This window comes from Sander vitreus, chromosome 8 (assembly GCF_031162955.1).
Source record: "Sander vitreus isolate 19-12246 chromosome 8, sanVit1, whole genome shotgun sequence".
Taxonomy (NCBI): domain Eukaryota; kingdom Metazoa; phylum Chordata; class Actinopteri; order Perciformes; family Percidae; genus Sander; species Sander vitreus.
In genome coordinates this window covers 21,605,418-21,625,632 of record NC_135862.1, presented here as the reverse complement: position 1 = coordinate 21,625,632, position 20,215 = coordinate 21,605,418, and the positions used below count along the sequence as shown (strand labels likewise).

Below are 20,215 nucleotides of genomic sequence, written 5' to 3'. Positions count from 1 at the left end.
GTTTAACCCTTAATGGATGGGTTGGCTGTAAAACTGAATTGCCCCCTTGGGGACTAATAAAGTTATCTGAATCTGAATCTAGAAGTCCCACCCGTTAGTGCTGGCAGCAACATGAAGCAGCATGTCAGGGCCCTCTGTCCCCACGATTCATAAACAAAAAGCTATGGTTGTGCGTGATAAAGTGAGTTTACTGCTTTCTTCATGTGTTGTCTTACTTTAATCGTTATTTGTAAATTGGATGTGATTAAATTCTTGACCAGTATATTGGTAAATGCTATTATTGTCGTCTTGCCTGTTTGCCTTGAGGCTACAGAAATAATAATGTGTAAGTGTGCAGTGCACATGATTTGTTTAATGTAGTTTTTTAGGAGATACAAATATCCTTATAACCTAATTTAGAATGTTTAATTTCTTATGTTATTGTCAAATGGATGTTTATCTGTTATTCTGTTATGTAGTGCGCTACAATTTCAGCAGTGGTAGGCCTACCCCTTACCCCCTCAGGTTAGAGTACTAATGTGTTGTTTGTTAGGTACCTAATTGTTACGTTTGTATTGTTTAACTGTATTATTTGTGTTTTTCATAATTTATAGAAAACCATAATCGTCAAGCCTCAACATCTGCCTTTGTCCTAAATGTGTGTAAAGTAACAATAAATGTCTTAAACGGAAACATCAGTTGTCCCTACATTCTAACCGATGTACCATGGTGATGCTCAAACTCCTGTGAACCAATCCTAGAGAAGAGCATAGACTGTGTCTTGTATGGTATGTCTTGTTGAGACAGTCCAGATCAAACTGAAGTCCATTTTTGGCAACAATTACTAATGTAAAATAGTATCTGTTTTAAAAAACTGCGAAGGCAGCTGTGCAAGTATGAAGGAACTCTTTCTGCTTTTCAAACACGTTATAGCTATATAATAAACATCAATTGGCACTACAGAGAGTATTCTAATTCTCAATTTATATATATTCTACCAATTCCCCTTAAAAGATTGTGAACAGGAGATTGTTTTCACAAAATCCATTGTGTTGGGGTAAGTAAGAAAATGTTTTGGGTGAACTAACATTTTACAGGAAATAGCTAAAGCAAGTTTAAAGTGACAAAAGGGAAGAGAAACGTTATTCATCCTCCGGCCTTTTAAATGAAATTAAATAAAACAGTAGATTGAGGTTCTGACATGCCAAATTAAAGAAGAGTCTGTGGTTGTGTGCCCACCATTGTTTGTACCACGAGGAAGGTTACACAGCAGTAATATAGCCTGTGTTTAAGTAAACGGTACAGGAGCAGCACAAAGAAGTATTTTATCCATATGAGGAAGTTGTGTAGCAATGCAAATCATACATTAGCCACAGCTCACATATAGACCTCACAGGCACTCTTCATCTGACATGTATGTCTTTATGCCTCCTCAACTCAGATAAATGAGTAACATCTGAGATGAGAAAAAAGAAGCTGCAAGAATATCGTTACAAAGATTTAATCTAGGTTATTGTGACAGTGACCCCATGGTGGTTTTTCACCTCGGGAGAAATCATTGTATTGGTTCTCGGAAAGCTAAGTTCTCTTTGGACCAGAGCCCGTAAAACTGAGATGTTAAACATCGATTGTCCAGCGCTCTTAGCCTGGTAAATGGAAATGTTTTTACAGTTTACTGTGAACTGGTCTTTTGGAAGGGAGAGTTCATTTCCCCAAAGGCACAAGTAGAGACATTTTTAAGTTTCTGACATGCTCCATCTGTTTAGGATGACTCTAGTAACTCCAGCCTGACCCATTTAAATACCACAAGTACAGTTAGCCGGAAACAGCAGAGGGTCAAACGGAACGGGCAGGCTGCACATGTAGAGACATTTAGCTTGAGTTAAAGATTAACAAGATTGATGTAATGTTTATTGCAAAATGTTAACTTTTCCCAGAATTCCCCAAATCCAGAAAGTTTAAATGTCTAACTAACAAGTGTAAATAGGAATAAGTAACCATGATACATAATGGGAGAGATCTCTTTTGAACATTACTGGGTCATTTTAAAAAAAGCTACTGTTGCGGTTTTACTGTTTGATGATTGCAGAGCAGCCAAGTGGAAAATCATGACCTTGGTCTTTGTTAAATAATCTCAAGAACTTTTAAGGCTCCCATTGCTGCCTTATTATTTCATGGGAGAAATTCAGGGTTGCCCTGAAGCTGTTATTAATGGTACTATTTTTTAATTTTTTTATTTATGCTTTAGAGGAAACCGTTTTCCATGCAAAACACTTCCCACAAAGTTTTCATAAGAGGTTCTGTTCAGTTGTCACATTTAAACATGAATTAAAAGTTCCCTCACTACTGGCTTTGTCCTGGTCCATCTCCTGTTAAATACATCTACTTTACAACTTGTTAATTTTTGCAAATGTATGCCTTTTTCTTAACTTTTATCCAAGATTTTAGAAAGAGTAACTTCTTAGTGGTTTGCTCAAATGAATGAATGAGTATCTTTGAGAAACTTTACTGTTAAAACAACATTTTAACTGTACTGTGGGGGGTCTGGGGGGTGGGGTGGGGGGTCTGTGTGCCCACAGAAAAGCCACATACAGTAGGGGCAAAGCTGCCACACAAGCTAACCCTTCATATGCCAGGGATAAATGTGAGTTTGGTCCTGCCCACAGTAAACCCACCAATCTGCACAATGAGCTCTCAGGGCCACTAACAATACAGCAAACAGTTGGATCGTCTGTAACACAGCTTGACATTAAAACACTGACACAGGAAGCAGCAACGAGGTTGCTGTAATATTGTCCAGAGCCCTAACAGACAGAGGCGTCCAGCAAAGAGGCGGGATGACCAGGAATCTGTTTTTGTTTTTACAATCCTCACTTAAACTGTTATTATGACTAAATATGATGTTTTGGTCCATAATTCATGTATAAAGTTCAACACTTAAGAGGATGAATTTTTAACTTTTCCTAAAAGTCAGTTAATCACACTTACAAACACTGCCCCATTAAATACCATCCAATAGTTGAGATATTTCATTCAAAAACTACAAATGTCAACTTGCTGGTGGCACTACAGGAAAGGCCAATAGGATTCATCCCCTGGGGACCACAAATGTCTGCGCAAAACTTCATGTTTCAGTCTGGACCAAAGTTATGGACTGACAGACATTATCATACTCTGTAAAAATCTTTTTTTTTAAATGGCCAATTTCTTTGGCTCCAAATGGCAGGTGCTTCAATCCTTTATGTGAATTTCGTTAAAGCAACACTAGAGAACTTTTTTCCGCTTCGGTCCCCCTACAGGTTGTCTCATTGGAACTACAGCTCGCGCTACCCGATCTGGCAAACTTGCATAATGTAATGTAATGGACAATTCCGCTTTCAACCTGTAGGGGGACCGAAGCGGAAAAAGTTCTCTAGTGTTGCTTTAAGAGAAAGTCTTGAAAACCATGACTAGCTGCAAAGGCAAAGAAAAGTGGGAATTTATAAGCTAAAGGTTGTCCTTTCTTTAGTATCAGTTGCTGACAGGAAACACTGTTTTGTTGAACAACTGCACAAAGGACAAATATAATGCAGTATCTTAAGATTCATGAAATGGTCAACAAGACTAGGGACGGCTGGAACAGTGTGCTGTGCTCTGACGAGTCCACATTTCAAATTGTTTTTGGAAATCATAGACATCATGTCCTCTGGGCCAAATAGGAAAAGGACCATCCAGATTGTTATCGGCGCAAAGTTCAAAAGCCAGCATCTGGCATGGGGGTGTGTTAGTGCCCATGGCATGGGTAACTTGCACATCTGTGAAGGCACCATTAATGCTAAAAGGTACATACATATGCTGCCATCCAAGTAACATCTTTTTCAGGGACGTCCCTGCTTATTTCATTGAGACAATACCAAGCTGCATTCTGCACGTGTTACAACAGTGTGGCTTCCTAGTAAAAGAGTGCAGGTACTAGACTGGCCTGCCTGCAGTCCAGACCTGTCTCCTATTGAAAATGCGTGGCCAGCATGAAGCGCAAAATACGACAACGGACACCCTGGACTTTTAAGAAACTGAAGTTGTACATCAAGCAAGAATGGGAAAGAATTCCACCTACAAAGCTTCAACAATTAGTGTCCTCAGTTCCAAAATGCTTATTGAGTGGTACACAGTGGTAAACATGCCCCTGTCCCAGCTTTTTTGGAACGTGTTGCAGGCATCAAATTCAATGAATATTTGCAAAAAGTTTATCAGTTTGAACATTAAATATCTTGTCTTTGTAGTGTATTCAATTGAATATACTGTAGGTTGAAAATGATTTGCAAATCATTGTATTCTGTTTTTATTTATGTTTTACGCAACGTTCCAACTTCAGGTGTGATTATGTGCTGCTATTAAGGCATTTGAAATGGTTTCAAAACAGTATCCTGACTAAACTTTGAAAATATACCAGTCTGTGATAATCTCTCAACATAAATATTAGTCAAAATAATTCATAATTTATGCTTTTGTTTACTCAAAAATTAAGTATAATGTTATGGTTTATTGACCATGAATTTCAAAAAGACATGTAAAAGTAGTGGTAATGAGGAATGAAGATGGCAAAGATACATAATTGGCTGACAATTTATACTGCATGCTTTGTAAACAATTAAACCCAGAGGACAAAAGTTTCATGGTTGATGGGTAGACAAAATACGATGAGGGTTATGATACGTCACCTGAACAGTGTCTAGTGCATATCAAGTGCAATAGTAGAGGGAGTGACTGTGGGAGTGTCCTCATATTAAAGCAAACACCCATCTTTTCTCCTCTTCACATTTGCTTAAGATGCTCAGGGTACTTTTACAGAGGACGGCTCACTTGAATTATTCAGTTGCGCCACTTATTACTTTAAAAAGAAACAAAAAGCATACAAAAGATTAAAACTAACCAAAACAATGGGCTGTATTCAAAGCTTCAGGCAATTGTGTGACTATCCAAAGAATACTAATGTTCATATCAGTTTTCCAGCAGTGTGCTTTGTGTGGCAAACTGCCATGATCATCTTGTTTGGGATTTTTATTCGTTACAATGAAGAATCAGATCCACACTGGGTAGAGTACAAAAAAGCTAAAAATCTATCCGACCTTGATAATGACTTCTACTTCAGATATCCAAGTAAGTGACCCGATTGTGTGTTGTTATTTCTTCTTTCTCTAATATAATCTCTTTTTCAAATGTGTAATGTCTCAATCATCTCTTTTATTTCCTAATTTGATAATCTAGCAACTCTTAAATCTTTACACACCTGCCTTTGTACTATTAAACTAAAGTTATATATCTTTATGCATGCACATTTAGCTTTTTGTTTTATCATTGTATTAATATTTTTCTGTACTTCTATTGGCCTTTAATATTATTCCTATGTTGCTGACAAGGCTCTGACACCCCCAGGTGCACATTTCCCTTGGGGGCTTAACTCCGCTCAGGGTTTCTTTTCAGTTTAACTGTAGCTGACAAGTCAACACTTAGCTCTTTATTATCATTACATTATATATATATATATATATATATATATATATATATATATATATATATATATATATTGGGCTGTACGTTTGAGTTTATCGTATGTGGGTTGTATGTGGGTTGTTGTATTCCCCAACAACCCACGGTGTCAGTGTCAGGCTGACAAGAAGCCATCTTAGAAATGGTGTTGGATGTCAGATGATAAATGAACATCCTGACACAGTTTGTTGTCAGGGCACTAAGTACCATTCTAAAGTCAAGGGCCCTTCTTTTCCAACACTATGCCACTGCTAGTGTTGCTATAACGATCCTGAAAAATGCTGAAAAATTTGTTGTTTGTTAGGCTGTAAAAAAAGCAAAAAAAAACAACATCCAATCTGATGTGATCCAGGGTTTGGGCTGTAAATGTTTCTATAGAAACTATAATATTTCATAGTACAGAGGAAACCCATTGTATCCTGAGGCGTGTCATAATTATGAACTGTCTCACAAAGAAAAGTCACCTGTTTCTGAGACTTTCAAGCACAACCCCAAGGACTTCCTGAGCAGATGGAATTGTTGTTAGTTATAATAGAGGCATTATTACTACTTTGTTTTATTGTGTTTCTTTTCCTTCTAGTATTTTATTTGTGCATTATCATACATACACCTAAATTATAAGTCTTTATTCATTCAACCTTTATTTAAACTCGAAAGATCATTGAGGGTCGACTCTCATTTGCAATGTCATTGAGTAATTACAAAGACAACAACAAAACAACAACACAGAAAAGAATACACCATTATAAGAAAGATAACAAGACAACGATTTCATCAATAAATTAGGATGATACGGATGCAAAAGACAATACAATTTTGTAAAGCAAGTAGAAGTTTGCAGGTTTAAAACTAGATTTCTAAATTGTCCAAAAGGCACAAGTGAGTTCATTTTAAGAAAGTGCTGTAATTTGTTCCAGGAGTCAGGGGCACTAAAGTTAAAAGCAGTTTTTCCAAGAGACCGAGCTTGTGGAACATGAAGCAAAAGCCAGTCAGTAGAGTGAGTCTGATAATGTCCCTCTGATTAACAGAGAAGTTCTGTAAGGTAAGATGGCAGTTTTTCCAACAAGGGCCTTATAGATAAAGAGATACCAGTGAGTATCACGTCTCTCTTGGAGAGAAGACCACCCAAAACTTTCATATAAAATACAATGATGTGTACCAAAGACATGACCGGTTATGAATTTCAAGGCAGAGTGATAGGCTGAGTCCAGAGATTTAAAAGTTGAAGAGGATGCATGTCTATAAATCACATCACCGTAGTCCAAGACTGACATGAAAACTGCTTCAACAACCCTTTTTCAAAAAAAACATGGGGAAGATACTTTTATTTCTGTAGAAATAGCCAACTTTTTGGGGGCTTAAAACACCAAACACCAACTTTTTGCCTGAGTGAAATTTGAAAGAGAGCTTTTTATCAATCCAGATGCCAAGATATTTATTCTGTGACTCTCTCAGTCGTGAGTCCGTTCATAGTGGATATATTAAGGTTAGTAAAATCTATAGCTCTGGCTCTGCTAAAAAGCATAATCAGGATTCAATAAATTCTTTAATCAATCAATATCAAAGGAACGCTGTAAGTTTTCAATTGCTAGATGAACATAATCAGCAACATAATACAGCACTGTGCCATCAGCTTACAGATGGGTGTGACAGTTTAACAAAAATGAAATTATATTATTGATATAGATGGTGAAAAGAACTGGACCTAATTTAAGCCCTGTGGAACACCTTTTGTTACTGTCAAAAATGGTTGTCTCTCTGATAGGTAGTTCTTAAAGCAATAACAAGCATTAATATCAAAGCCAATATTATGTAACCTCTGTAAGAGCAGGCAATGATCTACTGTGTCAAAAGCTTAGAAAAGACCAACAAATAGTGTGGCACAGTGCTTCTTTCTCTTTTTTAATCTAAGGCCAGTATTGGGAGTAACGCGTTACAAAAGTAAAACAATTGTAACTGCTGTAACACAGTAATATAACACATTACTAATAGAATTTCGGTAATATTATACCCGTTACAATCTCAGTAACGCAGTAACAATGCATTTTTTTACAAAAAAAGTCCGCGGGTAAAAGAGTAACGTTTCCTGTTGCTGGAATTCGATGGTTGAGATGACTGGAGAGACATCTTCTACATTTGTGAGCTACGTAGGCCTAGATGCTAAAGATAGATAAATAAATTATGATGTAGGCTAAAGTAGATAAAAATGTTGATCCGGTGGTGAAAATTCACAAGCTACCTGGCAAGTCATAGCCTATTTCCGCGGTTATTTTGGTGAAAGTAACTCAAAGTAACGCAAAAGTATTGTAAAACATTACAATTCAGAGACAGTAATATTGTAATATAACTAATTACTCTCAAATGACAGTAACGTATTACATTTTGGAAGTAACTTGCCCAACACTGTCTAAGGCTGATACAATGTCATTTACAACCAAAGTATCAGTTGTAGTACTGTGCCCTGCTCTAAAGCCAGACTAAAATTGGCTCAAAATGGAGGCTCTAGACAGAAACACCATAAATTGATTATTCACCAGTGATTCCAGGATCTTTGACAGACATGGCAGTTTGGATATTGGTCTATAGTTGTTGAGATTGTTTTTATCACCTCCCTAATAGGGGTACACAACATGAGCCATTTTCTACTGGTGGGAACTAGCTATACCTGAGGAAATTGAAGGATTGAAAAGTAATTTGCTCTGTGATAATATGGACTGGGAGCCTAAGAAAATAGGGGTCTAAATTGTCCTCTCCAGTACATTTCCTGTGATTGATGGTAAGGAGAGCATTTTTAACTACACTTCAAGGGTAAATGTCAAGGGGGTAAGCTTCTCCTCGGACCGCGTAGCTCCTATGGCACCATTTCGATGCTACCAAGCCATCACCTCCCGTTAGCATTCCATTGACTGCCATTCATTTTGGCGCCACTTTGACAGCGAATAACTTTACATCTGAAGCGTTTAAATACTCTATTTGTCCATTGTTTATTTCTAAAGAAACACAATAAAGTATAAAAGGCTCCATTACCTTGTACCTCACATTATGGCTCCGTAGCAGACGTTTTTGTAAAAATAGGCTAACGATTGTGTCATAACCACGCGACTTACTGTCGCACAGTAGAGAAATTACCGTACAGTATAGGAGAAGCGTGCAGGCAGTTTCGTCTCACATTAGCTGTTTAAGTGTAATTACTAATGTTAACTAGCATTTTAGTTAGCAATAATTAGCCTGTGCCTATGTTATCTCCTTATATATACCTACGCTCCCCGTCTCTGCAAGATTCGGAATGATTGAGATTTCTCTTGGCACAGCTACCAGAAGACTTACAACTTTCAGACACGTTGCTCACGGCACATTTACGTCGTCTCTCTCAGTTGGAGGCTGCGCAGTAACGCTCAGCCATCACCGGAAAAGTGCTTCTAATGGCCTTCACTGGTCTCCGTCCAGAGCAACGGGATCTGTTGGTCCATTATATATATATGTCAATGGTAAATGTATGCCTACAATGAACAGTGAATACATTGTCATCAGTTGGAAGGCGATCTAATCCCCCATTCTCAAAAAGGTGACCGGCAGCTACAAAATGTTTATTGAAGGCTAAATTAATCTCTTCATGGTCAGACACTAGACAGTCCTCGACCTTGATCTGAGTAGGAATAGAGGAGAAGTTGTTATTTTTTATTAGATTGTACAGCCTTCCAAAGATGTGCAGGGTCTGAATATGAGCTAGAGACTAAGTCCAGAAAGTACTCAGATTGGGCTTTCCTTGGCGGCATAGATGTGCATCTGTTTCTGAGTTGTCTAAAAGCAATCCAATCAGAATTACTTCCAGAGCCTCTAGCAAGGGACCAGGCTTTGTTTCTTTCCATGAAGAAATTTGGCACTGGTTTTTAGTCTATTGTTAATTATTACTTTAATATGATGTGTCTGGGACTCACTGTACAAGTGCTGTCACATCACAAGGACAAATAGTTATATAAATTGACCAAAAAGCACAAAAATGGTTCATATGTAATTTCATTCATAAGTAGGAACAAATCATTTACATTAAAATGATTGGCTAAATAATACTCATTGCTGAAATAACAATGTCCTGATGAAACCATTAGATGCAATTATGATTTAATGATGTATGACATGATATATTTTTATGTTTATTTTTTTGCATTATATAATGTGTCTTTCCTTTTGGAAAACATATTCCAGAGAGGTCAGAGAGATATACTATACCTGCAATAAGCCAAGAATATATGGCAATATTGATCGTCAAATGGAGGACATGTATATAAAATATCCCTAACCATGACAACTCATTTTGCAGAATCTTTGTTTCGTTTCTTTATTTTAATAATGCATTGACTCCAATTTGTTGGATGTGCAACCCTTTCCTCCTCATTTCTATTCATTGTGCCAATTCCTATGATCATCCTCATCTCTCCCTTCTTCTGTCTTTGACCTAGGTTTCCAGGATGTCCATGTAATGATCTTTATTGGATTTGGCTTCCTAATGACATTTCTTAAGCGCTACAGCTTCGGCGCGGTGGGTTTTAACTTCCTCATCGCAGCCTTCGGCATCCAATGGGCACTGCTAATGCAAGGCTGGTTCCACTCCCTGGATGCAGAGGGAAAGATCAGAATTGGAGTTGAAAAGTAATTCTTCGGTTTTATTCTCAATGAACAATTCCAAACCATCCCTTCTTCTTATTCTATTTCATTTTGATGAATGTATACAACTAACAACAGTAACTTGTGGCTCAATGATAATACAGTGCATAAAAGGCCACAACTATGACCATCTCAAAGAAGTGATGTTATTCAGCTTTGGCGCTTTTGTCTAATTACTCAGAAATGCGTCTGATCGGAATACGGCAGATTTCCACTTGCATGGTTTTCATTGAACAAAACACAGGGATATACTGTGAGGTGGAAAAACCAGTCTGACTGACATGATCCCATAATGAAATGTCTAGGCACAATAGTGTTTGTGGACTGAAACTGATGATACTGCTGAAGTGCCGCCATAAGTTACTCGGTTTCAACTTATGCTCACCGGCCACTTTATGAGGTACACCTGTTCAACTTCTCGTTAACACAAATATCTAATCAGCCAACCATGTGGCAGCAACTCAATGCATTTAGGCATGTAGACATGGTCAAGATGATCTGCTGAGTTCAAACCAAGCATCAGAATGGGGAAGAAAAGTGATTTTGAACTTGGCATGGTTGTTGGTGCGGGCTGGTTTGAGCATTTCAGAAACTGCTGATCTACTGGGATTTTCATGGACAACCATCTCCAGGGTTTACAGAGATGGTCCGAAAAAAAGAAAATGCCTTGATGATGGCAGAGATGAGAGAATGGCTACACATGTCAGCAAAACGAAACTGAGGCTTCAATTGGCACAGGCTCTCCAAACTTGGAAAATAGAAGATTGGAAATACAGATGATGTACCTATCTTCTAATGGTACTAACAAGGGGTGCCTAATAAAGTGGCCAGTGAGTGTATTTGATGGCTGTATTCCTGTAAGAGAGAGACAGTGAAAGAGTAGGATAACTAAATAAGTGCTCAAAATGACCTAGTTGTTCTTGAATGGTTGTACTCTTACTTGGTTTACTGTTGTTGTTGAAAAGGTGCATCCCTTTTTGTCCAGTACAGATTACAAATTATGTCATATTTCCTTGTTTGTCCACTACATTTTGACATTGTTTCCTTCCCTAGCCTGATCAATGCTGACTTCTGTGTGGCGAGCTGCTTAATAGCCTACGGGGCGGTGCTTGGTAAAGTCAGTAATGTCCAGCTGCTGGTTCTGACTCTGTTTGGCGTCACATTGTTTGCTGTGGATGAATATATTATCGTGAGTGTCATACATGTAAGTTGAAACAATAATTTATTTTATGTTTTGATATCATTCAGCTGAACATCTCACAGGTGTACAGTAGCTGATGATGTTTTTACAACTCACCAAACACACCAACTAGGTTGGATGTCGTTTTCAGATCTGTGTATTTATGGTTCAGTTGATGAAACTGATGCTGAAACTGAGCATATGTCCAAATCCTGTGAAACACATATGGGTCTATAGTAGAACACCTCGTAGCATTTTTATAGCTGTAATTACTGTATCTGCTGCTAATATCGTCTTTCCTGTAGGCCAGAGATGCTGGGGGCTCCATGTCAATCCACACATTTGGAGCTTATTATGGTCTTTGCATCTCATGGATGCTCTATCGGCCAAACCTGAACCAGAGCAGTCGTCTGCAGGGCTCCGTCTACCACTCAGATGTCTTTGCTATGATTGGTGGGCATGATTTAATACTGCATTTTATTTACTTTCACAATACTTGCCATTGTTCTAGAGGTACTGTGGATCTGCTGCATTTTTTAAGATCCAACCTGCTTTCTGCGTATAGGCACCCTCTTCCTGTGGATGTTTTGGCCCAGTTTCAACTCAGCCATTTCAGACCACGGGGACGGGCAGCACAGAGCAGTCATTAACACCTACCTAGCTTTGGCCTCAACTGTGCTCACTTGTATGGCCATCTCAAGTCTCTTCAACAAGCATGGAAAACTAGACATGGTAACGACCAGCACTGTTTTGTTTTTTTGTCAGTCACAAAGACTCATAAAGTTAAGCTAATATGTATGATGGACATGATAATAGGAGGTGTGTATATTTGTCAAGCTGACAGTACTTGTGCTGAAATAGATCACCTTGTTGAATTGTCAAACACATTGGCATGACTTTTGCCCCACCTGAACAACTGAACAAGTGATTGGATGCATCAGTTTCAACTGATGCAGTGACCTCATTATTCAGTAAAGAGAGATCAAACTGATGACTAACAGATGCATTTATTTTCTGCACATATTTTCCAGGTTCACATCCAGAACTCCACTCTTGCTGGAGGTGTTGCAGTGGGGACTGCAGCAGAGTTCATGCTGATGCCCTATGGTGCTCTGATCGTAGGATTCTGCTGTGGTATAATCTCCACACTGGGATATATCTACCTCACGGTATGGTATTTATCTGGTTGTGCTATTATGAGATAGGCCTCAGTTTAGTTTTTGAAAGTGTTCATCAATCCAGGCAGTTAGTTACAGAAGTGCACTAATATAAATGAAAATACAAAGATGAGTTAAGATTTTTAAGTAAGCATAACTAATACTAACTGATGCGTCTCTTTCAGCCTTTCATGGAGAAGCATTTGAAGATCCAGGACACATGTGGAATCCATAACCTGCATGCCATGCCAGGAGTCATAGGTGGCATTGTGGGAGCCATTACTGCTGCATCTGCATCAAAGTCTGTTTATGGCGAAGAAGGGTGAGTGGCCCTGCTTACAAATAGAGAGGTCATGGTAACTTTTTGAAATAAATGGATAGAAGATTAAAAACCAGAAAAAGAATAATTTGTCTCTTTGTTCTGAAATAAGAGTTCCTCTCTTTTTCTGTATTAAAGGCTCATTAACACCTTTGACTTTGAGGGTAAATTCAAAGACGTGGTACCAACACAGCAGGGTGGGTATCAGGCTGCAGGCCTCTGTGTGGCTCTCTGCTTTGGTGTGGGCGGAGGCATCCTTGTCGGTAAGGAATAAGCGATTCAACCACCCTTCAGTTTAACCGTGTAACCGTAAATATACAGTATGCAAATAACCGTGACATTACTGTGTTTGAAGAAGATGCATGTGTTTGCAGGCAGCGGATGACGGACTGTGTGTGTTGGGATAATTACTTATTTGTATTATTTTCAGGTTGTATCTTAAGATTACCTATCTGGGGAGATCCCGCAGATGACAATTGTTTTAATGATGAGGCCTACTGGGAGGTAAGAGTATTCTTTACAACCATAAAGAGGTTTTTACAGTTTTTATGGCAATATCAAACCACAATGCATTCAGTAGTTCATTCAATTCATCTACGAAGTTGTAAAGTTATAAATACAGGAATAAATGAATGAATTTTTGCTATTCTTGATCAGAAACATTTGACTGTTTTGTGTTCCTTGCCATATTTTTCCACTCATTGTGTACGTTATTGAATGGGCTACTGTCATTCTGCCACCTCTGTTTACAGAGAAAGGGTTCATAAATTCCATTTAATGACATCAACAAGTGAACATAGCATTTACCAGTAGTTTTAGTGACCAACTATTATTCTCCCCCTGAGTCATCTTGTTGTTCACAGCTTCCTGAGGATGAAGAGGTTGTCTCACCAGTCCTTCATTACAACAACCACATGCAGAACAAAGATGTGTAAGTGTCCTTTTTAGTTCATCTGACAACAGCGTTCTGGTCATGGAGTTATGCTAATCTCAGGAAGTGCCCGTGTGTGACTGTGTTGCATTCAGTATCCTCTTGGTGGCAGCAGATCCACATTTGCGGAGACTACATGTGACTCTTTGTAATTCTGATCCTTTGTTAGGAATACTGTCTATTCAAACTGATGAATACAGTGTGAACACAAAATCTGGATCGGTGTCGTACAAAGGGGGGGCGAGGGGGGGGGGACAAAAATGCCCCATGAAATCTCAGAATGCCCCAAAGAATGTGTTTGAGGGTCTGTCCCTGTCATTCAGTGTGGACTAGATGTCCATTATGTAATGCTGATGTGGACCCTGTGCTCTGTGTGCTGTGCAGTGAAGCTCACCTGTGCTGTTTGTTGATGGGGGGGGTTCACAGCACAGCTCTGCAGCTCTTCAAAGTGACCTTGAAGTCATGTGTACTGAGGAATTTAAAATGATATGATTATAATGAGTCAGTGTAATCTACCCAGTAGAGTGTGTACAGGTTTATCTTCAGGCCAAATCTCAGGCCACAGAAGAAAATACATTTATCAAAACTTTGACACCACACGCTGCGAGCTAGAACTTTTCTGTGAGGTTTCCTTGTTTTTTACACATTAAATGATGCTCTTTTCTTTCAGAGCGGAGTCACATTTCACCATGGAGCAGACCTGACGCTAGGCCTTGAACCTGATGGATCTCTGTCTTTATCGCACTGCCCCTTTGTTCCTTTTTTATTCTCCTGCTGGACAGAAATATTACTATCAATTATTCCCCTCCAATCCAACTAAAACCAGTTGTTTTTCAGTGAATATATGTCTAACAGGTTTTCATTTGTTTGTTTGAAGTGAAAAAATCTGCCAGTGGAATAAGATCTTTTCTGTTTTATAAGGTGTATATATTTTAGTTGAAATCAATTAATATTAAGTCTAATGTATTAAATATTATATTAGATGAGTGGCATTCTTTGTGATTTGTGGAATGGTTTGCCTCATTTTAACATTGAGAGGTAGATTTACTCACTTAAAACTGCAGAATTTCTCTCTTGCTTCACATAAAACCAGATGTAAAGGCTCAGACTAAAACCAACTTTGTCCATGAGAACATAACAAATGTTACTTTAAGTGGTTGTAAGAGAAATATTTGAATTATGTTTTGTATTACATTTTCTTCAAATCCACTTGAGTTGCTAGAGTTAAGTAGCTTTCACACCTTTTTTCTAATATCAAAAATATTTTTTTCTGTTTGTGTGACGTAGAAGGCTGCAGGTAACATTTATTAAAGAGAATACACAGACTTTTTGGCAACTTTATGCTGTCAGCTTCATTTATGTTTAGTTGAGTTTCCATATATTACAATTAGATGCATTAAAAACAATAATAAAATAAATAATGTTGAGTGTCTTCATGAACACGTTTTACATTGAGAGGTACGGATCATGTTACTGATTATGGATTTTAAAAATAAAAGCTGTGATATTAATTTTGAAATAACTAAAACTGGAAGGTAACACTTTAGCATTTATAAGCACTACATAAACACATAATAAATGGCTTATAAGACACTATAATGTAGATGTTAGCTCTGAAAAAAAAGGTTATTTTTTACGAGTTGTGTTTTATAATATTGTCATTTATTATGTGTTTTTACACCAGTATCTACCTATTGGTACCCACAGGAGTAGTTGCTGAGAAATACTTTAATAAACACTGAGCTATGCTCACAACTAGCCTACAGTACAGTGTATTATAAACCATTTATTAAATGTTGACACTGCTTATAAATGCTAAATAGAAAGTAAGTGGATATTTTTATCCACGTTATCGATCAGAAAATTATTGATTTTGTCAAAACCTGCTGTTTGTACATTTAAACGTTGTACACAGTAGAATATTTATGTCATGCTGTTTTGAAAAGTAACATGTTTTTTTATTGGTAATGTAATTTTGAAAATGAATAAAGAATTAATACAGCGTCGTAATTGCATTAATTAAGTATAATTCATTAATTCATTTTAGTAATTGAATAACTTTTAACCACAAAAAGTCAATTTAGTAGGAAATAGTGGATTAAATAAATCAAAATTGACCAATTAAAAGAGGAGGAAATCAGTTGATTTTGGCATTTAAGAGCCCTTCAGCGTCCCCTCTCTAGTGGAGTCAGACAGAGGGTAAAGATCACACCCTTATTGCTCTCTCGAGACACTGGGGTGACCAAAAACAAACTAGAGACCAGCCTCATCATCATGACCTCAGGTCAAAGGGTAGCAAAAGGGCAGGATTACTGACAGGGCTACGCACATATGCTGGAGCAGTCTATCATTTTAGAATGATTGATAGAGATCATTCCTTTGGATTCATACTCTGAATATTGGGGCTATTTTTTGCATATTGCTGGGTAGAAATGTGGAGTAGATTTATGATTAAAAAAAAGTCAATAAATTGCTCATGATGTCTATACATACTGAATGTCATTTTACTATGCAGTTTATTTCTGTATCTGATTAACAGACCTTTTTTCTTTCCTGATGACAGCTGTAATTTCCATGTGCTCTGTATTCCACCCACCTGGCCGCAGTGTTACAATGATCGAAGGCAGGCAGCAGCTCATGGTGGGAGTGCGGATGATTCCCACACATGAGTTGCAGCGAGGAATCCATCACCTCGTCCAGTCTCATCGCTAACAAAGGCAGGCTTAGTGCTGTTTTCTTTTGTCATCAGTAACGTGTTTGAGTAAAGGAGGAAATGGTGCCACAAGTGCTCCAATTAAACGAGATGCAGACCTGCTGGGAAGAAAGGCTCCCCTATTGCCCCCGATAGCCCCCAAATACATACACACACACACAAGCACACAATCCGGGCCTCTTCTCATCCTACCCCCAGTTCCTGCCCCAACTTTACTCATGTTCATTCATCAGCCACATACAGGGCAAATGCGAGGGCCTGTTAAAACTATATCAGACTTATTTATAAATGATACCAGGCCTTTCCCTCTGAAGTTGAGGGAGCCAAGCCTCAAGGCATCATGACAGTCAAGTTTGAAGACAGTTACCCTCCTTTGGACAGACACTGACCACAGATGTGACTTCCACAGGGGGGAAACACAAACTGTGCAGAGGTGCAGGGGAAAGACCGAGAGGCCACAGAGAAGGTTAGATGGAAAAACTTGAGGAGGCAAGGGGGCATGAAAAGGGGGAGGAACAGACAGGGAATGAGGCCTCACTTTCAGTGCTGATGACTGACTGCCTGCCATTCGGGCTCAATCATGATCTTTGATTGACAGGTCGGGGGGGAGGAGACGGTGGGAAAGAGGGTGCAGGACAAGAGCTTAGAATGGGAGCTGCACAAAACATACTCCCATACAGGAGGCTGCGGAGACGCTCATTAATGATAAAGAACATACCAGGAAAAGCATGTTTTCTCTGCATGCAAGTGATGTTGTTTGTAGGTTGAGATTAGTTTGTAATCTTCTATACAATGTTAAATATACGGAGCACTACAGGGCTAAATACAACGTGGGAGGTCGTGTTAGAGCACCTGGCTGTGGCTATTCAGCTTTGTTTTCTTATTTTTCAGTATTATTCTAAGAAAATGAAATGGCATAATATGTCTAATTGTTATTATGTTGGCAGCAAAATCATCTGCTGTTTTACAGTTTACACATATGTGTCAGTCACTCTGCAGTAAAATTCCCCTAAATTCACTTCACAGTTACGAGGATCTACAGCGGATAGAGAAGTATTCAGGGGATCCATGTTCACTCCCTTATAAAGAGAGCCGTAAAACTCCTATTGAAAGAACCCACAAGTCCATAGAACTGGTCATAAACTATTCAAGACCTTACTTTTTTCTCTCTATACTTAATCTGCTCACGTTTTGTCCAGCTTCAGTGTCCCCTAAAGGTAACTTCTCAGCAGCTCTATCTGACTTCCAAAACCTTTTTACCATTTAGATCTGGACTGTCTTTCTTGATGCCTAATACTGGCACTTATTGAGTGTCATAATTTCCCAACATCAGTCCTGTCCTCATCACTAGTGCTGGAAAGTAACCAAGTTCATTTATTCAGGTTTCTTAGTACAATTCTGAGATACTTGTATTCAAAAGAGAGAATGTTACCTGAAAGATATAGTTGCAGCTTAACGTTACATTTTTTTTTTTTTATAAGCTTATAAAATCATGGTATTGGCTCCCGACCTTTTGGGCTTGTGGCCCTTTACAGAAAAAGCAGTGTCCAGTTGGGGCCCCTCCTCACGTTTTAGATGTCCATGAGTTTTTAGCAGTTTCCCCAGAGTGATTTCACTTCTAAACTTCTTAGATCGTTTCATTTAAAAAATTGTTTAAGGCCCAAAGAGGTAAAATCTTCAATAATTTGACAAATTTTGAAGAATTTGATTTGAGAAAAGTCCACAAAAACAAAACATAGTTTTTTTTCTTTTCTAACCCTTTAATGATCTAAATGTATTTTGTGACACACTCAGTGTTGGAAAGTACGTATATTTAGCCTACTCAAATTTGAGATACTTTTCTATGCATTTCAGATGAAAACATACTTTTTACTCGACATTATTAGACAGCTATAGTGAATTACTTTACAAGTAACAAGGTTTAACTGCATGAAACTGTTAAAAAGCTTTACCTTAATCAGCTAAAACATTGAAATCATGCGTACATGTTAATGCATTAATGATAATAATGCAATACATGTGACAAAGGGGCCATTCTGCAAAATATGCACTTATATTTTAGATGTGATTTTTCTCATAATACTTGTGTACTCTCAAGTAACATTTTGAAAGCAGGACTTTTACTTGAAGTATTTTTATGCTGTGGTATTGATACTCTTAGTGAAGTAAAGCCTCTGAATATATGTCTTCCACTACTGGACACACTGGAGGGGACTCAACCCTTAATTGGGAACAACTGGACTAAAATACTTAACTGTACGCCGCTATAAAGTAAAATCAGCTCCATCTTGACCAGCTACACCAAAAAAATGCTGCTCACACACCAATGCACTGATTTTATATCACTGACAAACCTTTTTCTGCCAAACCAGTAGGCTACTGCTGATGATACTTCTTTACTTTTAATTATAGGCTTTTGAATAAAATACTTTTACTTGTGGTGGAGTATTTATATTTTTGTATTGGTAGCCTACATTTAGGGCCTGAATGAACTGAGTACTTCTTCCGACACTGCCCATCACTTTTTTTCCCTTCTGTTTGCAACCTGCTGATGAACCTCCCAGCTCTGGCCTCCCCAGGTATCCACAGGCCTCGCCACACCACTGACTGTCCACAGAGGCTGCTTAAGTGTCCCTATCGGACCACAGTGGAGAGGAACAGCAGATTAACCATGATCCTATCCGCTCACTGCTAGCCCCTTCATACGCTCCGTTACACCAGCATTTAAAAGGAGGAGGGGACGCCATTCAGGCCCCTGATATGAATCCCAGACGAAGGGACAAGAACAGAGCTTTCACTCCCCCGTTTCACAGAAAAAGACCCCTTTCTGGCACCCTCTAATTCTGGTTGCTACGGGCTCCTGGGTTCAATGGTGGACCCCTGTTGTGATGGGACAAAGCCGGTGATGGTTGCTAGGGGAGGCAGAATGTATGGGGAGGGACGGGCTGCCGTTGTCCCAGACGAAATGTCTCTCTTAAGGCGGCTGAGATCTGGTGATTGACAGGTGGCTACACGCTCCACTGCGGATCACCCGGGAGGTCTGGGGGGCCTTATATCTGTGACCGTGTGTGTATTTATGTGTGTGTGTGTGTGTGTGTGTGTGTGTGTGTGTGTGTGTGTGTGTGTGTGTGTGTGTGTGGCAGGTTATGTTAGTTGGCATAGTGAACAGGGGGGTTGGGGGGCATATAGTAGTATGTTTCTGCTGCTATTAAAAGTGGCACTGTTTATTTCCTGTAGAGGGAGCTGCTCCTGCTTCAAATAGATGTTCAATCACTGTAATAATCTACTGTGCTGGTGTCTTTGCCTGTGAGCCTGGCAGCAGTTGTGGTAAAAGCACCTTAGAACAATGAGGAAATATTCTGTTAAGATTTTGCATTCAAAGCTCTTCTTAAAGCCCCCCTCCAGTCCAAAACATGGTTTTATTATTGTTGCTTGATTTCAATGTTTGAGCTTCACTGTGCAGAATGATTTAATGTGCTGGGTTTGACACTAGAAGACATTCTAGTCACATTCAGCTGCTGAAGAGGGAAAGTTTCTCTGTGTTCAACTGAAATCTGAGTTCAAGATGTTTATGTACAAGCAGGATTTGTGACTTCATAACTATGGACATCAAATAATGGTCCAATATGCCTGTAATTGATTTTTTGTGGAAAAGCCACATTATTACAGACACAAATTGTAAATCCAAGCAGAGTACTGTTATGTCCAAAAACATCTGGAGGGGATCTTTAAGTAAATGTAC

General features: G+C 38.7%; 1 protein-coding gene across 1 annotated transcript; it reads left to right on the top strand.

Moving 5' to 3' along the window:
• Positions 1-4,749: 4,749 nt before the first annotated feature.
• Positions 4,750-15,762, top strand: rhcgb (Rh family, C glycoprotein b). Its single transcript, XM_078257468.1, has 11 exons — positions 4,750-5,118; positions 9,969-10,158; positions 11,227-11,377; positions 11,659-11,806; positions 11,919-12,085; positions 12,385-12,522; positions 12,696-12,832; positions 12,968-13,092; positions 13,260-13,333; positions 13,693-13,760; positions 14,431-15,762. The coding sequence occupies exons 1-11, from the start codon at positions 4,899-4,901 to the stop codon at positions 14,462-14,464; spliced, it is 1,452 nt and encodes a 483-aa protein (XP_078113594.1). The 5' UTR covers positions 4,750-4,898; the 3' UTR covers positions 14,465-15,762.
• The last annotated feature ends 4,453 nt before the right edge of the window (positions 15,763-20,215 follow it).

Coding starts and splice junctions, on each gene's coding strand:
- rhcgb (XM_078257468.1), top strand. CDS start 4,899: ATGGGCTGTATTCAAAGCTTCAGGCAATTGTGTGACTATCCAAAGAAT. Junction 5,119..9,968: donor CTTCTACTTCAGATATCCAA/GTAAGTGACCCG, acceptor TCTTTGACCTAG/GTTTCCAGGATGTCCATGTA. Junction 12,523..12,695: donor TGGGATATATCTACCTCACG/GTATGGTATTTA, acceptor CGTCTCTTTCAG/CCTTTCATGGAGAAGCATTT.